General features: G+C 36.4%; 1 protein-coding gene across 3 annotated transcripts in view; it reads right to left on the bottom strand.

Annotated features, from left to right (window-relative positions):
* rap1gds1 (RAP1, GTP-GDP dissociation stimulator 1) overlaps positions 1-25,438 on the bottom strand; it is a 43,462-nt gene extending 18,024 nt beyond the window's left edge. Inside the window, exons 1-5 of one of the 3 annotated variants that reach the window (XM_066681269.1) lie at positions 25,078-25,438; positions 17,807-17,917; positions 16,442-16,564; positions 13,500-13,625; positions 4,232-4,378 (exon numbers count right to left, since the gene is read on the bottom strand). In XM_066681269.1, coding sequence (XP_066537366.1) covers positions 4,232-4,378; positions 13,500-13,625; positions 16,442-16,564; positions 17,807-17,917; positions 25,078-25,081 — 511 coding nt within the window. In that variant the 5' untranslated portion in view covers positions 25,082-25,438. The remainder of the gene's footprint in view (positions 1-4,231; positions 4,379-13,499; positions 13,626-16,441; positions 16,565-17,806; positions 17,918-25,077) is intronic. The other 2 variants (XM_066681270.1, XM_066681272.1) reach the window with 2 other exon arrangements.

Raw genomic sequence — 25,438 nt, 5'->3', positions numbered from 1 at the left:
TAAAACAGATCCCACCAATAAGAAGACTTTCTAACAATTAACTATTTAATAGAATACTCCAGTACTCCTTAAACTAATATCTATCATACCAACCTGTGGGAACAGAGAAATGATTTAATTGACACAGTTATAACAAAAACCAATAGGCAGTTGCTAAATACAATATAAATTGCACTCAGTGTTTATTTCAAGGCATTTGCCCACAACCACACTGCAAAAATGTCATTTACATAATTTTAAACTTGCTGATTTCAACTAATTTAAAAAATATTACATGTTTTCCCACATTTATAACTTAAATAACCAGTAATAACCTTTAAACATGACTACATATTGAAAAGAATCAACTGCATATCTAGCAGGGCTAAACACACTGAGATTATGTTGTGACACATTGTGAAGATTCAAACGTTACTTAGTATCAGTCTTTTAATGATATATAAAAACTGTTTGAAGTAAATAAATGTACATCGTCCATGTAATTTGATGAAAATTTCAAAATAAAATTTTGAAAGCTTTAAAAAGCTGAACTGAGCATAAATATTACATAAATTACATTTCTTTCTTGCAGAGCAAGTGTTAAATTATTTTCAGTCAGAAAATCAAACAAAACATTTATTTGACCATAGGTGTCCATGCCCTCGTGTCCAGGAACTGCATTTGCCAAATGTCTCCAACATCCTCAGCTCTCATTAGCCTGGGAAATGTCCAGATATATTTTGAAGCCAAAAAGAAGCAGCTTCCTTCTATTTTGCTTTCTTTCAGCCTACACCCTGCTGGCAAGTTTCTATAGCACTTTAGCCCACATCAATATTAATGAGAGCTACATTTGCTATAGTGACAGTTTACAAACATCCAGCCACTGGCATCAGCACAAACTCATTTACACAGTATAATTGCAACCGCTTCAACCACTGCATAATCCTGTCCCACTTCACCCCAACACAAGGCTAGCAACATGACTGCTTGACTTATATCATCTTTATAAACTCAAAAAACATTCAGAGGAGCGTTTGTTAGAAAAGCCTCCATGAAAATATTTAAACTCAGGAAGAGATGATTAGTATTGACTCTGCTGTAAAGCTGCAGAACATGTTATTTGCTGAGAAGGATTTTGCTTTTCTATCCATAACTGCAATGCAATAAAATACAGTATTAAAGCTAATACAGTGTTTACAATCTCAAAAGACATTCAAGATCTAAGGCACAATTGCTTTTCTCCTTCAATTGTGCCAAGTTATAGAATAGCACTGTGTTCTCACATGTTCATGTATGACTGTATGTCATTGTGTGTGTCCTAGCTAACAGATGAAATTGTCAACGGTTAAATCAGTTATTACTTGTGAAAAAAATACATGTCGTTTTATATCAATTGTCCCTCCCAACAGTCTTGGTGCAGGTAAAAAGAATATTTTTATGATTTAGGTGAATTTGAGACATTTAAAAAATAAAAATTCCTTATTGATTTATTTGGTAATATTGGCATTGCACTGAAATGGAACAAAGCCTGAGATTTTAAAACTGTTGACACTATGTAAATGTGAATTTTTTTACCGGTTAGAATTTAGTTAAATATTTATTTAATTATTACACTAAATAAACAATAATAATTAGTATTTTAGGCTGAGGACTCAGAATTCAAATATGTTCAAGCAGAAGAGATTGCAATATAAAGAAGTATTTTTCTAGTAATATACAGTGCCATGCGAAAGTAAAATTAGCTACAGTGCCATGCGAAAGTATTCGGCCCCCTTGAATTTTTCAAACTTTTGCCACATTTCAAGCTTCAAACATGAAGATAAATTTTAATTTTTTGTGAAGAATCGACAAGTGGGACACAATCGTGAAGTGGAATGAAATTTATTGGATGTGTCAAACTTTTTTAACAAATAAAAAACTGAAAAGTGGGCGTGCAATATGAAATGTGGCAAAAATCTGAAAAGTTCAAGGGGGCCGAATACATTCGCAAGGCACTGTAGCTAATTTTATTCCATTACCACAGTATGACGCCAATATCTAATCTATCCAGGACTAATGTTCACTTTCTGTAAACAAAGACTATTATTTGAAAAATATTCTGATCCAATAGAATTAAGGTCTTATTTAGGTCTGTGGTTTTTTTTTAATAAGCTTTTGCCTTAGCAGCAAACACATGAGCTTGAGAAAACTATGTAGTATAGAATTACATATACAGGGAGATGGAGAAAGGCACAGATAGACATACAGCGAGATGGGCAGAGAGACATAGAGGATATAAAGCAGGTATATTACATATAAATGTTGTGCACTTTTCGATAAAATTCTTATTTGACTATGCATTTGCCAAAGGGGAGAATGAATGAAAAATCTGACCCCAATCTAACTGCCCTGAACAAGCAGCTAGACATCAGAGACATTACACTGGAAAGCAATTATCATTTCATACTCAGACAGTAAGTCTGCTGCACTGAAAAAGAAATGGAACCTAGTCTGCTACTATTAATTATTCAGCTCAGAAACAGAACGGTAAAATACACTGCATCCATCCTCTTTAGACAATAAATAATTGTTAGTACAATATAAAATATTGGCTACTTTTTAATACGGAATTAAATGTGGTAAGCAATTTAAAAATCAGAATTATTCATGGATTTTCTCCCAAAATGAATTTGTATTAATCAGCTGAATACCAAGCGCTATTGAAAGGTTTCATTTCAAGGTCACATCATTTATTGGGCTGTACTTTTGTGGACAAAGCATAGTCTTAGACTGTGGTACAAGTGCACGTGGAATGTGGCAGAAATGTTGAATAATGATGAAGAATGGCACAACTACAGAGACTGTGATGGACATGATCAACAGGTGTGGTTAGGTTTGTGCTGCCAATATCCGATAAGATTAACATGTCTCACTTCCCTTTAAATACTGAGCATGAGCAAGCGACACAACACTTACAATCTCATCAGCTTAGCAGTGAGCATTCAGGAATTTAAAAAATTCATAATTTTTCCTCAGTAAGCAACAACAATATTAATAAAGTAGATATTTATTTTATAAGTAGATAAGTAGGCATTTATATTAATATGTATTATTATTATTATTATCGGTGCAGGGATTTGGCTCAGTACTCACAACATCCTTGATTAAAGAGGTTACAAAAATGAACGAATGAATAAATAGACAGTAATACAAATATTACTATCATAAAACATTATTAAAAGTATATTACTATAATTTTTAATATAACAGCTTTTTACTGTGTTTAAAATTACTGAAATTATATAATTTACAGATGTAATGACACTGAAAAAATTTAATTGGTCACAAAAATAACATTTTTTTTCTTCAAAAAAATGCAATCAGCTCTATATAGTAGGAGGGTGATATTTGAAATCCTGTTTTGATAAACTAGATTTGTATTTACGTTTCTATATGCAGTAAGGAAAAAACATTTGGTGTTGCACTTGTGTTTGCGCAAAGTGCAGGTCCAAGTTGGTGGTGGCCAATGCACATTATTAAGCTACACATACACACTGCAGGAAATATAAGCTGTCAGAGAGCTTTATTTAAAATAGCATTGTGTACACTTTGATCCATCTATATATTCAGCTCAGATATTTATTTTAGTTTAGATCTGATCTGACCAGTTCACAGTTACATTTTCCAGAGAATCTTTTTAAATGTCTGAAAGCTTCATATGTTATATTTCAAATGAGAGTCATGCTTTTGGCTATTTCATCTAGATTTAAAACCTTACACAATGCATTATTATTCTTGACTTCATTAAATAATTTATAAAATTCTTAAGAATGAAACACGCCGTTTTAAAACATGGCCGCAAAAATGAAAGCAAAAATTATTTTTGGTCATTCATACAGAATTTCACATTGTCTAAATTCAGAATTACTATCCATATATTCATCCGTTCATTGTCTGTAACCGCGTGTCCAGTTCAGAGTCGTAGTGTGTCTGGAGCCTACCCAGGATCACCGCAAAGAGTTTGATCTGGATGCTCCCCTAGAACTTTTATCACTTAACAAACTGCCAGCTATGTAACTCCTATATATAAGACACTAATAAAAAATAAATCTATATTAATATTAAAAAAAAAACATTATTCAAAATTCAAATTTGAAATATAAACCATTAATTTTTGCTACAATTTGCCTTTAAAAATTACTGGCAGTTTGCAAACATCACAGGATACAGCCACAGAGAAACATCCAATTGACTTTTTAGGTTTGGTCATTACCATTATCATTGCTATAGTTCATCAGCATGCCACAAAAGACAGTCAAGAGCTTCCCGGTGGCCGAGTCAGTGTTATCGGCCAGAGCTTTAATGTGCTCTGCTACTATCTGAGCACCACCCGCTTCGTCAACTGCGCTTCTGCCCTCATCTGCAAAACAAAGAGGTCATGTAAAAAACAATAAACAAATAAACAAGACAAAGGACACAAAAGACAAGAACCTGCAAATCATATTCCACAGGAGAAGGAAGCTTTAACATAAAGAAAAATCACACATGATTACATATAAGGGTATTAAAAAAAATTGACAAAACAATAACAATGTGCCGATGATTGAAATAACAGAAGACAGGAAATGCTTTAAAAATGCTGAGCTTTGTCTACAAAAAAAAATAAAATAAAATACTGTAATTGAAGAGAAAACTGAAAGCAAATTCCTAATAGTAGGTGCAGAACAGAACAGTTTCTTTTCAGCATCTCTGGGTTCTTGTGTGCTAGCTGCTGTCAGGGTGACATGACCTGATGAACAGACCCACGGGCAAGAGCTGACTCCAGAGCTCGAGAGTGCCACAACACCAGCACAGCTAATGTCCCACTGTAGCAGGAAGCCCTGAAGTGTGAAAGATCACCCAAAGCCTCTGCTGTCAAAACCAGGCTCTAATGCAGAGCACAAAAGTTATAAAATAAGAAATAAACACTCCAAGCATCAGCTAGAGCTATAGTTGTGCAAACCAACATCAAAAAACTAAATACCAACATAACTTTGTGTCTGACCCTCTTTTTTCAGTAAAAAATGCTTAGAACAATTTGAGACTCCAGGGAGGCTTTACCATCTAAATATTGATCCTATGATCAGAATATCACAAGTTCAATCCTCAGTGATGCATCAGACATCTGAGCCCAGGAGTACCATAGAGCAAAGGGAGAAGTAGTAGTAATGCCAGACAATCCAGAGTTGATGATGCCAGAGTTGTGTAAGCAACAGATTCAGAACTGTTCAGTTAGCATTCTCCTACAAGTGTGACCAGTTATATTTCACTTTATTTTTAATAGTAAGTGATAATCATAGTACTGAAAGGAGACGTCTCCACTCTTTCTACCTTTTTAACATCAGAATAAACGTCAGCTTTCATACAAACCCTGTCACATATGTCCTATCAGCTCAATCGCACCTTTGCTCCAATCTACTCGTCCCCAGTTCTTCCATTCAACTCCCCCTCCTGTCTTCTCCTATCTGTTCTCCTCAGCAAGGGGAAGGAAACATCTCTTTCTCCTGCACCAGCAAATTACAGTCCATCACTCAAAGCCACAGCTGCATAGTCAACTGCAACAAACGTCACCCATGCTGGGGAAGGACGCTTAGAGAGCTGATGGATTCAGAAAACACAAAGATAAAATTAATTTCCTAGCCCCTGAGTCATATACAGCGCCCTCCATAATTATTGGCACCCCTGGTTAAGAAATGTTCTTTGGCTTCTAATAAATTATTATTATTTTTTAAAATATAATATAGGACAACAATGCAAAAAAAAAAGAGAAAAATCTAAGCTTTAATTCAACTGCCTTTATTTGATTGGGAGGGGGGGGAATAAAAAAAAAAAAAAAATCACACATTAAGAAATAAATCTTTTGAATGAAATCATGTGCCACAATTATTGGTGCCCCTGATGTTAGTACTTTGTACAGCCTCCTTTTGCCAACAAGACAGCACTAATCTTCTCCTATAACTCTTCACAAGATGAAAGAATACAGAATGAGGGATCTTCAACCATTTCTCTTTGCATAACCTCTCTAAATCGTCCTGGGTCTTCTCCTATGCACTCTCCTCTTCAGCTCACCCCACAGGTTTTCTATTGGTTGAGGTCTGGGGACTGAGATGGCCATGAGAGGAGCTTGATTTTGTACCTTGTGAACCATTTTTGAGTAGATTTGGCCACATGTTTAGGGTCATTATCTTGCTGAAAGACCCAGTGACGACCCATCTTCAGCTTTCAGGCAGAGGCCACCAGATTCTGATTCAAAATGTCCTGACATTTCAAAGAGTTCATGATCCCATGTCCTTACAAGGTTCCCAGGCCCTTTGGAGGAGAAACAGGCCCACAGCATCACCGATCCTCCCCCATACTTAACAGTGGGCATGAGGTGTTTTTCTGCGTACTCATCCTTGGTGTTACGCCAGACCCACTTAGAGTGTCTTGGTCTCATCAGACCAAAGCACACGGTCCCAGTTAAAATCCCAGGACAGCTTGGCAAACTCCACCCGTTTGCGCTTATGAGAGAACTTTGGAGAACTTTTTACTTCTCTTACCATCCTTCTCACCGTGCGTGGTGCAAGAAACACTTGTGTCCTCTTCCAGGCTTGTTTGTAAAAGTTCCAGATGTTTTGAATTTTTTGATTATTGCTTACTGATTATTACTGTAGATAAGGGCATCTGCAGGTGAATGGCTATTTTCTTGACGCCATTGCCTGATTTATGAAGGTCAACACATACCTGCCTTACTTGAATAGTGCGCTCTCTTGTCTTTCCCATGTTTAAGAGTGGGTAAGAGAAATAGGCCTCTGTGTAACGCCATATTTATACCCCAGGGAAACAGGACGTGATGAATTACTAATTAAAGGTTCCTAGATACGTTGATCCACTTTATACACTACAGTAGAAATGGCAGAAACGGTTCAAATACATTTATTTCCAAGAAATTGAGTTGAAGGTTGCAATTATCTAAACTTTTTCAGAGTGAGATTATGCTTCTGCAATAAAAAAAATAATTTATTTTAAGGCTTTTAACACATTTTAACTAGGTGTGCCAATAATTTTAGACGGAGCTGTAAATATGTTCAGAAGATTTTATTTAGACTTTTAATCAAGCGAATGACAGCTGACCAAAAATATAGAAATAATATTAGAAATAAATGGGTAATGTTGCAGTCTCTAGTGAATACACACCAAATGACCTTTCCATGCTCTACCCACAAGTTTTATGGCAGCTGCTGTAATTCTGGGTTGAGAATCCATGAACTATAAGCTTCACAAAAATCTCATTCAGTGGAGATTTAGGCCATAACGTTATTTTCCAGATTAAAATGTTACACTACCAGATGGGACAATGATTTGGCAGCTATGGAAAACCAGGCAGGATGGATACAACAAATAACTTGTCAGCAAACACATTTGCCAAATTGCATGCCATAAAAGTACACGTCACTTCTCCTAATGGTGTGGCCTTTATTAATAAATAACATTTAAAATAATGGGCACTCTATTTCTACAAAAAAAAAAAAGTTCCACTGCTCCATTAGGTTGTTTCCACTGAACTTCAAAGTTTCTATGAAATAGAAAGTGACGGCTAATTAAATCTCATTAAGAACAAGCTAATTTATGGGCAGAGCATGTGCTCTGTTCCATGAAAACATAACTTGACCCCCCGCCTCCCCTCCAAAAATCAAAATCCATCAATCCATCAATAAATGTATTAAACTGTGTGGTTGCAAAAGACACTGGGTTGATACATTTTATTTTAAGTTGTAGTTCCACACATTCAGTTTTGGTTTCCAAATTTTTAATTTATATTTCACTTTTGATATTATACTTTCACCAAGAAGGTAAATGTAGTGTAACATTAAAGGTATGTTATTTTACCTTTACAGGAACGTTTGCTCTATGTATGGCTGACTGACTAATAATTAGTGCAATTTTATTAAAAGCTACATTACTCAACTTCCTGACAGTTTTGCACATGACATTTAGTGTTCAAACCTCTAGCCTGAAACAATGGAAAAGAAAAAAAAATCCAACTAAAATTGTCCCACAACTTTACACTTGGCCCTCAACCCAAAGTAAAACATGTTTGTGCATGCAGCTCCTTTGTTCTTTGCACTCCACTCTAGCCTTCAGCAGCGTGTTTCCTCGCTAGTGTATAGTGTGTGTGCATGTAGCAGACCAGCAGGTATTCCATCCAATCACATTGTACAGAAAATGTAGAGTATTTCAAAATATATCAGGTGTGCAAATAAGTTTTAGTGCAGTTTTTAAAGTTTAAAGTATTGTAAAAACTGTAAAGTACTGCAAAAATGTATTAATATGCTATGTTCATGATAGCTAACCTCAAAATCACCACCTATTTTAGATTTTCTAAACCAAAACTCACACATACTTTTGGATATAATATCCCCAAGAACAGAACAAATACATGCACTTTGTACTTTGCAGCACTTTTTCCTTCGTGGAACTAATAGCGAATGCAGTGATGAATACAATCTTTCACTTGTCATTTTCAAACTACCTAACTTATTAAATAAAATGAAAATTGTTGTTTTTGAATACTATGCAATAGTTACCATAAAATTACAAAGGAGCAAGAGGATGATTTACAATTATATGTCAAACAATAAAATGCTTAAAACCTTATTTGTACAACTTATATATCACCTACTCCGGCTTTAATTAAATATTTCTTCATACTATACCATAATAACAAATCAGCAAGTAGCTTACTTTTTGAGAATTATAATTAAGTGAGAATTATAAGTGTGAATTTATGAAGGTAGGTTATGTTAATTTATGAAACTTAACTTGACAATTTTGTGGCTGTTCTCACTTCTACAGCAACAAGCATTAGACCAGGCTGCACTCCTGCATTAGTGGCCACTATCAAAGCAACTGGGAGAAAAGCCAAAGCAGTGGGGGAGGTATGAATCACAGCTGAGCAACGCAGAAAATCTGCCACGGAGCCAGCTCTGCGCCAGGCTTCCGGAAAGCAGCACGGGAATTAGACTTTTGTCAGAGTGAGAGACACCTCCAGAGAGCAGCACTTTGAAATCATTTTACAGTATTTCCTTTTCAGTAATTAGGAACAATACATAGAAAAAAGACATCTGATTTCCATTGGCTGTCCAGGTTTTAGCATACATGCTGCTATTATCATTGGAATAAGCCATAGTATAAAGTCAAATGAAAAATCTGAAGAAGTAAACACGTCATATACAAGAAAAAAGTCATTCTGATATTTTAGTGCACACCTTCATATTTATTTAATGAACTAAATATGACACAATATAACTTTAGCATAAGTCACATTTCATGTGTATATTTTTCCCCACTATAATAAATTAGCAAACAAACATAAGGTATTAAAAGGTGCAGAAGTGATTCTCTGTAGAGGATAATTACCAATTATTACTGTGTAAATCAGCAGAAATGTGACTACTGGCACTCACCAAGCTCACAACAATTACAAAATCAATTTAAAAATCTCACACCATATAAATTATTGTTTTAGCTCAACTTAAATTAAGAGAAACCAAGAGAGGCAAGATGAAATTAACACATTTAAAAAGAGTTATGTATACTTTATGTAAACAGTAGCATTCGGGCTACTACTAAGCAATAAAAAGGTATCACAAAGCACAAACAGCCACAGTCACAAAGGCCTACACATAACAGAACTGACTACCTTGGACAGCAACCCTCTATTGAATTGCAGAATAAATAAGCTGCATTTCACTCACTGTTATTCACTCACTGAAGCTTACAGGCTCCCACACACCCACTCAAATGTAAAAGAAGGACTCAGGTTAGGAAATAAACAACGCTGTTGTACAATACCAAGATATATGATAAAGCAATCCTCTACAGCAAACAAAAAATTCTTAGTGGCTGCATTATGTAAAAGAATTATAGGGCAAATATTGTAAAACTATTATCATTTGGAAGATTAGTAATGCACATACTGTAGCATTCTGTAAAGCACTAACAAGCACAACATTAATGTCAATTCCATACCCTGTCATATGGCGTTGTGGTACATTGCTCAACTCAAACTTGCCTTTAAAATTAAAACACAGCAAATCAAACAAACTCATCAATATAATCTTAAGTATATAGAGCATATGGAGTCTGAGAATGAGTTTATACAAGGACATCCATTTATCATTTGACTGAACAATACAGATCACAGAATTAAAGTGCCTGTTCATTATTTATGGAAAGTATACAGAACAGACAGGTACATTTTTCAAGGGTAAGTTGGAGCAATGCCATATAAAAACCAATTATGGTTCTCACAAAAATACTTTTAAATAGGTTTCAGCCAAAAGATAATGAGATTGCCAAACAAACCATGGCTTTAAAGACAGAGAAAAAGAAAAGCATAAATGGGTTTTCTTCCTCGTGTAGTGCACTTCCTACTGTTCTCTAAATATGCTGTGTATTTTGAGAAAATACTGTTCCAACACAGAGCATCCTGCTTTTTATTGTGATTATACTTGGTAAACAGAAAGTTGTTTTGCAGTCTTTCACATGATTAATGATTATTCTCTTCAATGACTGTCACTGAGGTTGAAACACTAAAATAAAAATTCTGTCAAGATAAATTCCAGAATATATATAAGAAAGATACCGAAGTATATCATTCTGAAATGGTTACCAGTCCTTTGGGAGGAACAGTGGCAATCCTACCAAAATTCTTCAGAATTCACTAATCCAGAAAGTCACAAAAGAAACAAGACAAACATCTAAGGAACAGCAGAACTTGTTTGCCTTTTATAAGGTCAGTGTTCATTATTTCACCATCAGAAAAACAAAGAGCAAAATGGTATCCATAAGAATTTTGCAACCTAAAAGCCACAGCTAAGCAAGAAGTTAGTGTAACGTTTGCCTTAGAAGAAAGCCTTTTGAAATATTATTCTCTGGACTGTAGTTAAAAGTGGAACTATATGAAAGACAGTGGTCCCTTACCACCTGACATAAAGCTAAGGTGCCATTGCATAATAAGGGTATAACTCAATAACTCAATGAGAAGTGGGACCATGTGGGAAAATTGTGCCAGCTTTGTATTTGTTACTTTTTTTGCAACTTATGTAAATTATGCTCTGCCCCCAACAATGACCTACTCTCTAAATAGTGCACTTTATAGATTAATAAATGTAATTCTACTACACCATTATATTGTGTACTAGGTAGTATAGAGGTAGATGTTTGAGATTCAGTCCTAGTGTTGGGACAGTGGAATTGCAAAATGATGCAGGCAACAATGCAGAAGTATAAACGCACACAATGGCGTAGCCTACAGCGTAGGCCCTGCGTCGAGTCGAAGTAGAAATATAAATGAAATCGACCATTAGCGTTAGCCTTTTAAAAAAGAATCCGTTTTTTGTTTGTGTTTATTTTTTATTGGCAGTGTGCCATTCCAATAAACAATTCTCTTGGAAGAAGCAATACCATGTTTATTTCACCAGTTTAGGTAGGCTACTCTATGCTGTTACCACATTACATGGCATGGTTCTGAATTAGATTTACTGTATGCAGTATGTGAAATCATTAAAACATATTTGAAGGCAACTTTTAAACGTGGTGCTACTTAGTGTATTGTGTCAGTGTGTCAATATACTGTGAGATATACTGGTTATCAACAAAATGTCTTTAAAAATGTTTTGCCACCACCACAACCCTGAAATGAATTAAGCAGAAAAGATGATGATGACTGATTTTTTTTTTCCATACCACTCCCTATGGAGGCAAAAGGACAATGACTACTTTGTGTAAAAGTACTTTTTTTAAACAGTTATTGAACCGAATGTTCCCTACTTATCAGAAGAACTCCTTCTGGCCCCTTTTAAGTGTGAATCATATAAGACAATACGTTTTCTTTGACATTAATCTTGTGCTGGAGTTCTTAAACTGTAAAGTCATCTGTACAATCATTGCATATTTATTCCTTAGACCTCGTACAAATGTACTGATGTTGAGTACATTCTAACTCAGCACTCAGTAAACCTCTCCTGTTTATAGCTATAGCTGTGTATGAGCTGTGAGTCATTTCATTTGGCATGAACAAAGCTCCAGGTCTCACTCGCCCATGCCCACACAGAGTCTAGGACAGCTGCCCATTATCCACCATCCCTATACAAACACAGCTCATGAATCATGAAAAAGGGAAATGAGTGAGGGAGCTTTCATATTCAGCCTTCTTGGTTGTGTTCCAAAGACCATGCGTTAATCCTGTCAGTCTTTAAGGATGCCTTGAAGCTTTATCATTATTCATTTCAAACTTTTAGAAGAGCAACCTCACACTAAGCGTACAGTTATCGTAATGTAATTACTGTAAGTAGGCTATACAACCAGCAAGGACCACTTCACATATTCACTGGTTAAAGATATTCAACAGCTTTTGTCACTAGCAAAGATTAATCAGCTGGAGTTTTTGGGACTAGCCAACACAGTGATGACATGTGTTGGCCTTGGTCCACAGTCACGCTCAGCTGGGCTCTGGTTCAGCTGCTCCATCACTCAGCTCTCCATAGACATGACACTGGCTATCTACTTCAGACAGATGCAGGACAGTTGCCTGTCCTACAGTTGGTGTAATTTGGTTGCACATTCATTACCAACTTGAAGAGCAACACCAAAGGAAACATGATGAACTAGCATTGTAATACGGTTAAATATTATGACATAATTATATGTTTCTTAGATATTATTTGTGTGTTCATTCAATACAACAGAATTATAACAAGAGGGTATCAAAAGATCAACTGCATTGCACTTTGTAGGCAATTTAGAAATGATGATAATGCATTTCCCTACATGTTGTCCTCTGGAAAAGGGACCAATAGTTACAACAGATGGTGGCATTTTCTTCAAACCAGTGACTAAGGACCTGGTCATGACACAAAGACATTCTAGGGAACATAGGACTTGACATTGCCTGTCATTCAGCATTCTCCACTCTAGTCAAAGTCCTATACCATTCCTCCACTACTCCACAAAGCCCTAACTGAGAACAAACACAAGCAGGCAGTGAAATTATAAAAAGTCATCTTATAAAAGAAAGTCATCAACTAAGTTCATCAAAAAGGTTACCATGAAATTACCAGATTAATTAGCATGCATGTCATTATGATTATTAAATAAAAGATGTTGTAAGCAAAACTCAGCAAACAAAGCAGTACATGGCCAGGAGATATTGTTTTCCACGCTTTGAGTTCACATATCAAATCAAATCCATTAAATACTCCATAGTAACAAAGCAATTATGCTAAGGTAAGTGAGTGGGTGAGATGGAGTTATTTGCTGTGCTTCCAAAAGACAGACAGTAATGACTCACAAAAAAGGCTGTGGCGTCTACTTCTTGCTTCATTTGATCAAATGAACACTGCTGTGATTCTGAACTATTTCTCCACTAATCCTCTTTATACTTTCCCTGTAGGCTCTGAAATGGCTCCACTTACAGAGGGTGGCAGCTATGAGGTGAGGGACTGGGGGAGGGTACTTACGGCTGTCGTAGCAGATGTTGCCCAAGGCTCGACCCGTCTGAAGCAGCACCTCCTGGTCCTTGCAGTTAAGCAGCTGAACTAGAGGGGGTATAAGTCCCGCCTCCACACAGGGACTGCGCATGAACTCTGGGGGAAAAAGACATATTTCAAATTAACCTTCACGTAGATTAACTGTGCCTTTTTACTGAAAGCATGGCTCTTGCAACTACATTTCATATATATAGTACTAATCAAGTAAATCACAGATTATTTGACAATTAATGGAATGTGCCAAATAGAGATGGATAGTTTTCAGCACACCCAAAACTAAAGCATCATTTATAAAAGTTAAAAATGAATCATTTCCCATCTCGTGGATGCGTGTCAGGTCTGAGATGGGTTCAAACAAGTATTTCTTTAGAGAAAAACTTTCAGTTTAATGACAGAACTGAAGCTCTCCATGCAGTATATGCAATGGTTAATGGTAAAAAGCAAAATAACATAAAGTTTGGAAAGTGTGTATGCTGAATTGTGTACTAACTAAATAGGCTGGGATCATCCGCTAAGATAGCTTAACTTATAGTAAGATAGGTGTCCACTATTTCATGCATTTCACTGTGTTGCATGGAATACAGCTTATGGGGTGGTATTAGAGACAAGTAATGATTAGATGAAAAGGGGGATATAAAAACATAACATTTTATCAAACTCTTAAATATTATGTAAATCTTATGAATGAACAAACCATACAAATCTGTAAAACATTCCAGAATGCAGCAACGCGAAACGTGTTGATGCTTAAAAGTCTGAAAAACGTGTTCTGAAAAGTAACGTTGTTCTTCAGCTTGTCAAAATATCCTCAGCGTGTTCTTTAGTAATCATATTAATATCAGTATAACTATAGTTGGTCAACAAACTAATGGCAAACACTCAAATAGTAGTTTGTGTATATGTTTCTAATCAGAAACAGCAGTCTGGTGTATCTTTATTCTGTCTAAAATAGGTCATCCCATTTCAGATTTCAAATTCTGTCTGAAAAAGGGACAGCAATTAAAACACAACACCTTAAAAAAGCCACTTTTCCTTATGAAGAGCAATGTCCCAAACATGAAAAAACCTTAAACGGACAGATCACAGATGTTCCTAGTAGAATGCTCCTACCCAAATGCCAGCAGGAGGCTGTTTAAGCCCTGGCTCCCCTGCAGGCTATGGTCATTAGCTTCCTTGCACACTGCTAAAAGCCAATTCATTATTTTAAACCTTTTTATCTTTCACAAACTCCATTCATTTAGCTCCTTCTCTTGCAGGCCTCCTTAAGTTTGGTCTAAAAATGCTTGTGTAATCAGCCTAAAAGCACTGAACAGATATATTCTGCAGGACTAAGGGTTTATGGGCTTTGTGAGCTGGCAGGATGGTGAAGAATAAATCAACTGATCAAGGTGCTATATAGTGAGGCGAATGCTGAGGTGTTTATTATGGGTTTATTTAGTGGTGTACTTATTTTATCTGAAAATCAGTGTGGTAGAGACAAGTATCCAATAATCCCAGGGAAAAAAAGCTAAATGTTTAGGTCTTGCAGCTTTTAAGGCGGAAATATCGTTTTTTTTTTCCTGATGTATACTGAATAGCTTGCCCCTATGTCACATGTTGAAAATAGCGTCCATGCTTCTAAACACTGGTGCAACGGTTGGTAGGTAGTTCATTTCCTAGCTTGGGCAGGAACATCATATTATATCGGCCCATGAGCTAGACTCATGAATGGGAAATGTAATGGGAAAAAATTGTAAATGCAGCCACATCTAATGGATTTTATTGAATTAACCCCTCAAACCCGTTAGTAGGCTGTGCAATTATATAGAGTCAATATTCTTTTTATTTATTTTATTTAGTTATTGATTTAACTTTTTGCTTTTTTACCAGAACATAGACAGGACTTTGAACATGAGCAGACAGTGTTTAAAAGCTACTAGAATGTACTTTTTGCAATAAATCTCTTTTCTGTCACAGTGCAGTAAACAGGGAAAAGGTGACTTTACCTTTAAACTGATTACAGCCCTGAAATTGTAATGAACAAAAAGTATTTGTTTTTCAACTTAACATTTACTTTACTTAGAAAAAGCCCTATAAACAAAAAGGCCACAGTATATCTTTACAAAAAGAAAAGTTTCCTAGTGTAGACTGTAGTGTAATCTGTCATCAACAGCATGGCTGTGTCTGCACTTCGACAAGAGTCTGCATATTAAGTCTCCTTTAGAATCCTATTTGTAGAAAGATTCTAAAAGGACACTAGTCATTATTCAATTACTAATATTAAAATATACAGTGACTTAACTGCATTTATGTTAAAGCCATATATTACATATTAATGAAATTTTGGGAAATTAAATAATAGCTCAATATTTTTTAATGCTAATGTGCCGCTTCTGAAGGTTAGATATTACCCGTGTTAGTTTTAAAGTAGTAAATTATCCATATACGGACGCTACTGCCAGAGAAACAGAGGGAGGAGACATAATACATCATATCATTCCATCTGTTAGTCAGGCAAGCTCCATCTGTTGTAAGCCTAGGAGGGCCAGTGCTGTGGAGTTGGCAAAAACAATACATAAAAGTAATACACTTTGGCTTAGATGTGATGACAAAGCAATAAAACAGTATTTAAAATCGATTTGAACGTTTACATCCATTATCTATCAACATTTCCTTGATCTCAGCTGATTGGGATTGTGGTAATATTGCTGTTTTACCACCTTTAATAAAAATCATGATCTAATGTTTGCTATCTAGGCCAACAGCAGGTCTATTACCGAATCTAGATCAGAATATTAAACCCCTAAAACAAGTTCTATGAGACTGCAGAGGACTTACATAAATCTAAAACAAGATTCTGACAATCATCTGCAAAATGTGCGATATACGGGAAGCGTACGCTGATGTTTACTGAAGTATAATGAATAGCTCACCGTTTTTGGCTACCTCCGCTATGATGTTGGCTACTTTGGGTGTACATGAATTTTGTGTGGCCAGTAAAGAAGGCATCAGAGGAAGAATACCCATCTCCAGGATCTTTTCACTGGACTCCACATCTGTAAATACAGATTCATTACATATACAATGAGCTGATCCATAAGTTTTAAACAAAAATTTAGCATTTCAATATTTTAAAGATCTGTGCAAATTGACCTCATTAAATTGAGCATCTGAAACACTCATTCAAGGTTTATAATCATGCATTACATAGTCACTCTTAACAAGAAAATTCAATTAAAAGGTCTTGTTTATTTTCATTATTGGCTAGGAAATTGGATGAATTTGGTTAAGCACATTAGGAGTTAAACAATAATAAAAAATCAAATCAAATAAGAAAGAATCACACATAACATTACCCATAAACTATGGAATCATCTAAGGGGGTCTTGACTGACACAGAGTCTACGAGCAGTTGTTACATAAAACACAACCAAGTGGAACAATTAAATGTTAAATTATCCCTCTCAGTTTACCTTAACACTCTATGAAGACTGATCTGCTGTGCCAGTGTGAGAGAGGTCAGCAGCCATGAGAGTAAGAGAACTGATTTCACCTCTCTTCCCCGGCACACTTCACTAGCTCCATAATAATTTATGTCTGTCTTGAGCATTATTAGAGCAGCAGCTCACAGCCCACAGAAAGATCTACACATAAACTGCATGCCTAGAGTTCTCAGCCATAACATTAATCAAATACAGCACACAGGCTATAATGCATGGCTGCATATTTCAATATAGAAGGTGGCAGAATCCATAGGAGAAAGTGCAGAATGTGTGTTCCTTTCCAGAGCTTTTCCAAATTAGATCATCCTCAGGCAGATGAAGAACAAAATGTTCACACCTACATTCTTATAAAAGCCAAGAAAGCTGTCCCTACACTCCTTCAAATGTTATATAGTGCAGTTTCTAACTCTAACCCTGCAGCCTGGGGTAGCAAAAAGATTATGCTCCATTACAGTCAGTGAAGCATTATCATGACAATTTTAAATGTCAAAATACTGCTTGGTGTTGCTTTAACTACTCAATGCTAAACTAACAAATGTGAGAAATAATTACATTCAGCATATAAACTCAAATCAGTTAAAATAACCGGCTTTTTCATTGACATTAAGATGATAGGTTTGGTCAGGTATGCTGGGAAAAGGGAAGGAAAAAGCAAGACAGCAGAATAAACCAGAAACAATAAAAGCAGTTCCTCCACTTTATTTGTTCTTATCCCTCATGACGTTAAATGAAGTGAACTGAAGCACAAGCTTGTCTCAGACAGCACTGCAGTAATATAGAAGATAGGAAGCTTACTGTTCTGGGCCAAAGCTTTGAGCAAGCAGTCTAGGCAGCTCTCCACACTGTCTGAGGCACTGTCTGCTGACGAGAGCTTCAGCGTCTTCAGGGCTTCACACAGGTTATCTGCTGGCAGAACAAGAGTCAGAAGGTTTAAATTCAAAAGCACATATTCCAACAGGTATATTGGTATTATTACTTACAGAATTGTATAAAAATAAATTGAAAGAGTTCCAGTCAATTCAGTGGTTCAAATAGTGGATACAGATAGAAGTACATTAAGTTTAAGGTTAACAGAAAGTTCAGTGTGTTAAACCATATTTCTTCGGTTCTATGTCTCTGTCATTTAAAGTGTTATTCAACTATAAATAAGCAAAGGTGAGAAGAATGGTTTAATATTTCACTTTCAAAACTACAGGACTTGGTCTCCTCAGTTCCCTAAGGTTTACAGAGTTTTGTTAAAAGAAGTGGTGATGCAACTGTTGTAGTTTAAACAAAAAAAGAACCCCATTTTATCTGCCTTGTTAAGCTATTCCTTGGGTTTTCCATGAGGGAATGAAGCTGCAGACTGGCTTAGTTTCATATTTGGGCTTCTCTGACTTTTCTCTGTGCACCTTACACTACATTGCTTGTAAACAGATAATATCATTGGTTTGTTTTGACTGGATACACACATGGAAAAGATCATTTGTGGCATGAAAAGGGGTTAAATATTCAAGTCAATAGAATTTGGCCTCAGTTAGTCTGTTCTGTTAACACACTGCATGTCCTCTCATCATGTTCTACTTGACTTACACATTCAGACAACCTCGAACCTTGTTCATTTTTATTTTTTTAGATGAAGCATTTCATTGCAGAAAATAACCATTAATATGGATACAGCATCTCCAGTCATATGACAGACATAATATGAATGTACATAAAGATGTATCTAGGGAGCCTCTGAAAAATAGGTTAAGAACAAGCAAAGCATTCAGGGCAGTCAGGTCAGATCATATTAAAACAAACAAACATCCATTACCAACAAAAAAATTCTACTCAATAAAACATACAACAAAATGTAAACGTTTTTTTTAAATGGTAAGAAGGCTGTCATGGTGCAAAACGACAAATAAAGCCAATTAATTTTATGCAAATAAAGCTGCTGAAGGCCTGAAATCTCTTACCATGGTAGAGAAAGAGTGAAATGTTAGTACATAATTTATTGCAGCTGCTTCTGCCAACCATTGTGGAGCTAAGTACATCAAGGGTATTCAGCAGATCCAAATAGGCTTCAGCTCAAACTGTCTGCCACATTCTTCTATTTCTCTGTAAAAGCCTGGCTAATATCACTGGGTATCTGCTACTGAATCAATATCATGCTCAGGAGGAGCCTGCTAGTCTAATCTCAGGCTTGACTAAATAATAAATAGATAAACAAAAAAATTATTTGAGCACAGCCACATGGTAGGGAGGCAACTCTTTGCAAATAAGGAATGACAAAGAGCACACTGAAAAAAAATTGATATTTCTAGCATTTTTTGATGAATATAATTGGGTACAAGCAGGTACAACTGGCTGCTCTGCCAGGAAAATGAATATTTTGGCTACTGTGCAGCATCTTAAGCTAATGCAAATGCTTTCTCAACAGATAAGAGTGGGTTTTTTTAGTAAAACAATCAGTGTAGAAGGAAAGCTTATTTATTGCAAAAGTTCTCGTCCACAAATATGCAAATATTGTGTCTTGACTTTCAACAACCGACCTGGTAATCTGTTACTGGAAAGTTTAATGTTGCATTGTAATACAACACAATGGCAACCATGCAAGATGAAATGATGGCAAAGCTGTAGCTAGCTAATGGGACTAACGGTCTCTAGTAGGTATTAGGGTGGTGCAACACCTAAAACAACAACAAACATATGCTAGTGGACTGCAGCTGTTATTAATTAAAAATTACAAGAGCAGAAATGAGTCAAATGCCTGTTCTTCCCCACAGTTCCAATAGCCATGACAACAATATCTGCAATGAAAAATGAATGATGACTTCACAATTCACACTGCAAACCATGCAAAATCACTATTTTATCACAAAATCACTAAAGACTTCAATACTGCAGATTTGATGGAACACTAAATATCCCAGCAGGTGCACGAATTTATAGCCAACATTGCTAGAAGTCATCCAATCAGTTGCCGTCGAGCAAAGAACAGCACAAAACCACTTAGGTCAGCAGAAAGGCAATTGATCACAAACCACAACTCATTGTTTCACTGCACCATGTATTTTACATTATATATATCTCAAAGGAAATATCCTAATTAAGTTACATTCATCTATCAATTAGCAAGTTTACAGCTGAGCTTGAGTTGCTGGCAGAAGTCCCCGTCATGACAGCATAAAACTGATCATGTTCAACCACAGCTGAAGAGTGCGGAATTTCAAAGGGTGAACATAACATAAACAGGGCTCCCTCTGAACATGAAGATATAGTCATAAACCATGTCCTGGCAACAGCTGATAGACAGTTCAACAGGGATTAATGTGATGCAGCTGGCAAAAGTGCACAGTGTTTGAGGTTGGTCTGAAGCATCAGATATCTGGCATAAAGTCCTACTTTCTGCCAATTATTCTTTTTTAACTTTAAACAGGACTGTATCATGATATTGGCATTTATAGGGAAGATATCAAAATGCCAACAAATGTGCCGTTGTTAATTTACGGTGGCACAGCATGTAGTGTTGAACAAAAAGCTCTTTACTACGTTTGGTTATTTAATGTGATTCTACTGGGATATTTCTGTTCAAATACTTTTAAATTGAATAATGCATGCCAAAAAACTCATATCTCAATATGCCTAAAAAAATGCCGATATACAATACAATACGATACGATATTATGAAAACCATAACGAAATATAACATCAAAGTATTAGTGTTTATTTTTAACACTAAAAAGAACATGTTGCATCTAACTGTAATTATCAAACTGTATGTCTAAGATAGTGATGCCCAGATCAAGTTTTTTTTTGCCCTGATTCCGATATGAGTCTTTAAATATCGATCTGATCTGATACTTCCATTTTCCTAGATAGTACTGTTACACAGTGCATACTTCAAGTAAACTCGCATTAAGAAACAAACTGCCTGCATCCAAGCTGCTGCTTAATGTTTTTTACAACAAAATAAATTTGTTGTGTCTTCACAAACGGTTCATATACATAATTTAATATAATTTTTAATCTTATAAGAAATTATCTAATGTGATTTTTATGAATAAAGAATTACTTTGATTCTAAAATAAGTCAGTTTTATTGGCATTGCAGATGTGTTGAGGGAAAAATGCAATGTAGTTTCTTTGAGACACGGTGCAAAAATAAGATTTTTGCTATTATTTTTATTATTATTTTAAACACTGAGCCGTTTCTCTTAGTTTTGCCACAAAATCAACAAAGCCCTGTAGACGGGTCTGTGACTCCACTGGCTGCAGCACTAAATGATGGACAGCTAAGTATGGCTGCTGATTGGCTAAATACAGTTGATGACCAATGAGAAGCGCATTCTCTGTTTGGGAGCCGTGGAGTATCTGCCCCTCCCTCCTTGACGTACTTACAGCTACCAGAAAGGTAGACCTGAGTGTGTGCGGTACAAGTGCTGAGAACTGCTCCAGCGGCATACACGAACAATGGTAGACAACGTGGTGTGTGTGTGTGTGTGTCTGTTTGTGTGTGCGAGCGGGCATGCACGTGAGAGAGAGAAAAAACATAGAGCTGAATGGGACATTTGTGCACTGTTTTAAACATACTCAGATGGAAAGCTGCGTATCATCGGCATACTCAATATAACGGATATGGTTATTTTCTAAATCGTGTCATGTTCACGCCTGTGTCTGAAGCTTGCGCTTATGTCACAATATCGTGATATATATATATTATCAAATTAAAAAACATACCGGTATTATCGTGAACGATAATATATCGCCCACCCCTGCAAGCTATGTCCTCCATGTCACATTACAGACAAGATGGTATGGCAGACTCAATACATAGAAACAGAGTGGGCTAGATATTTACTTAATGTTATGCACCATAATATTTAGCCTAGCTTTTTTGAGGCTCATAAGTTCAAAGGGACAAAAATACAAAAAGTATTACATTATACAAAAAACACAGTCAAAACCTATTAATATATTCATTATTGTTTAGAGGTTCGCCTAAAGAGCTGCACTAAATCTAATTTAATAAAACTATTTATGCTGTCCTGGTAAGCTGAAAAGCAGATTGTGACATAACGTGATTGAAATGTATCAAAATAAACAGAAAACCCTGTCAGTGCCTACATCTAATGCATCATCACAATCCTAATCTAAAACCCTGACTCGAGGGGTTATTTAACAATGACTCTGTCCTCAAACACTGTCCGTGCTTTATGGAACTGCACAGTCACAAACCCATAAGCCAACTGCATCTTTCCTGGCCTGATTTGACTCTTAAACAACACAAAGATGATGCCCTCAGAATCAATGTTGTCTCCAAGATATTTTGCCTTATCCCCAAACTACAAGTGACACATTGTCAGGTGGTGACAGAACACCTGGACCCCTGTGCCAAGTCTAATAATCACACAGATATAAGACCAACAGAGCATCAGCCTGAGAGAAAACGGAATCAGCTGAGTATAAAAAAGGCTGCTGGCTGTGTATGTGTAAGCTAATTGTGAGTAGGTGTGAGTGAGTATGACAGTGAGAAAGAGAGACGGGCAAATAGAAAGAGAGGAAAATTGAGTGTCTGTATGAAAAGAAAAAGAGAGAGAAAAAAAAAACGCCTACCCAATGGCAACAATTCTGTGGGGGGGTTAGACGTGCAGTTTTACTAAACAAAGAAAAAAAAGTGGGGTCGTGCAAACTATGCTTTAAAATCTTGTTGATAATAAGATTTGTTTTGTGTTTTCAGATTTATATTGAATATCACCACTTGGACCTGAGAGTTTTTTAACAAACTGGTGTCAATAAACACTGTTCATCATGTCATCCACAAATGCAAGGCAGAAGTAATATGCAAACATTCATAAGCCCTACCCATTACTGTGGTCTATAGCTCACTTGAAATGGACTGATGCAAAGTGGGAATGTGTATTGTGGTCGGATGACTTAACTTTTGGGATTGTTTATAGAAATAATGGAAGTGCTCTCTAGGCTAGTCAATTAAAGGATTGTCCAGATTGCTCCCAACTTAATGTTCTAAAGTCAAGGTCTATCTTGGTACGGGGGTGAGTTTGTGCCCAAGCTGCAACATAAAGAAACAAATGTTGCGTATGTTGCTAAGCTGAATACTTCCATAAAAAGCAATCTGCTTTTCCACACTGTTTAAGGGAAATAGGGCACACTTCTCTCTTGATTGGAATGTGTTGCAGGCATGACATGGAGAATGTGTCTGAATTTACAAATAAATAAATAAAGATGATAAGGTAAAACACCAGAGAAAGTGTTTAATACATGTCAAGCAAAACTTGTTTATCACTGCTATTGGTTTTTAATTGCATTTTGCATACAGTACCTACTTGTTTTGGAACTGAGGTTTGTACATCATTCAATTTGCTTTATGCAATTTAAAGCTAGCTGCCAGAACTTGTCAGAACAAATTTGCACCCATTTGTCTACATAATCTTAGCAGAGATCAGATCTTAGAGATCAGATCAAATGGGTGTAAGTGTCAGGCATTAATAAGTGGAGTCTGTTATTTTGCACACTCACCACATATACGTCGCTATAATACTTTAATATCTCAAGTCTGTTTTAAGGACATAGACTGCACATCCTAGCTCACGTCAAGTCTTTCTGATGTATGATGAAAAGAGTATTTTGAGTCTCTTGTCAAACTGCTGTCAAGCGCTGTTAGATCAGGCCACAACTTGAGGAAAAAAAAAACACTATTAAAAAATGCTGGCAGCTCCTACACATCTAAATATAGAACAACAAATAGACCAGATATTTTAACTGCGAGGTCCATCCAGACATGGTGGTTGTGTTGTTGACTGGGATCTTACATTAGCTAGCATATGGATGATCACATTTAGCAAATATTTTACCACAGGCTGACGTCTCACCAGACAGAGTGTGTTGTCATTGGTAAATCTTTAGTTTCATCAGGTGCCAACAGGGATATTGTGCTCATTTCTTTAAAGTATACCATGTGACCAAAACATGAACACCCAAACTGCTAGTAGTTGCTTTCATTTCCCTCCTCCTCTTCCCACTGCCACAGTAACTGATTTCCCCAGTGAGGGAGACACTAGGCTAGACTAGAAAAGACATGGGTTGCATCCCAAACCATGTAATTCCATACCAAATAGAGGTTAAATTTTTAAACAGCATCAGCACATTCAGTATTTTAAGTAAAGTAAATATACTTTGCATATTTATGCTTCAAGTTGAAACACTTACTATAAGCACAGTCATTTCTAAGTGCATCATTTAAGTAGAAGTTTATTTCAGCATATTTCTATCCCTAATCTGACAGTACACCTATAGTAGCACAATTCTTGAAAGAGTACAGCTAGCACAAGTACGACAGTGTGCAGGATGGGGTTTAAAGATTTTTTCAGAATATTGCACTATTGTTCATAGTGTAATTGTTGATGTCATGAAGTGTGTAGTTATAAAATTTGAGTTATTTACTTATTTACTATCTTTAAGTATGTACCCTATGAGTCAGCAATGTGCAGTATGGGTTTCTTACATTTTATATCAAAATAAAAACATTTGGCCTACTACTTGATGTTGAGGAACCCTGGGTGTTCACATAAAAGTCTCTAATATTATTATTATTAGTAGCAGTAGTAGTAGCAGTAGTAGTAGGAGGAGTCGTTAATTTGTTAATAACGTAGGGATAGTATGTGCAGTACGTGGCTTAAATCATATTTTATAATTTTTCACTGTATTTAAATAGTACACCTCTGTTAATAGCACAATCAGTAAATAGGGCACATACGTATAATTTAGCCCAAGATACGTGGTGAAAATACTATGTCATATTACTACATCACTAACGCTGATAGTAGCTCATTCATTAACTGACCACGTACAGTATAATAATGAAGTATGTGGTTTAAACAGCACTACTGCTGATAGCACATTTATCGTTACAGTGTGAGCAGCATGCGTGTATTTGTGGTTTGGGACACCGCCTAAAGTGACCGAGTAAAAACTGCACTTTTTAACCGAAGACGAGCATCACACCAGCGGTCACCAGCCGCAGGAGAGTGGAGCTAAATCACGCCCAACATCACTATCTGGAAAAAAAAATACACTCACCCATTGGTGTGGGGTGTTGTAGTGCGGCGGTCCTCTGTGCTTTTCGGGGCGTTAAGCTGGAGGTACAGGGATGTTCTGGTTTGTTTTTATCTCCTATTGATTTGTCAGTTGGCGCTAACCTCTCTCTCTCTCTCTCTCCGCCTGTTCTGTCAGATATATCCGGGCGAGGCCCACTTTAACCCGCTCCTCTCCGCTCTGCCGCGACTCCTACTGTCTCTCCGTTCACTGCAGTGCTCTTCGATCCTCCGTGAAAAGGTCCTGGCTCCCGGGGCTCAGTCTAGAATTATGTAACTGTTGTTTTCTGTGCTTTTTCTTCGCCGACCGGAGCACACACGTCCATGAACACAGCAGCAGCCCAACA

This window comes from Hoplias malabaricus, chromosome 9, assembly GCF_029633855.1.
Source record: "Hoplias malabaricus isolate fHopMal1 chromosome 9, fHopMal1.hap1, whole genome shotgun sequence".
Taxonomy (NCBI): domain Eukaryota; kingdom Metazoa; phylum Chordata; class Actinopteri; order Characiformes; family Erythrinidae; genus Hoplias; species Hoplias malabaricus.
The sequence above is the reverse complement of the archived record's forward strand: the minus strand, read 5'-3'. Positions and strand labels throughout refer to the sequence as shown.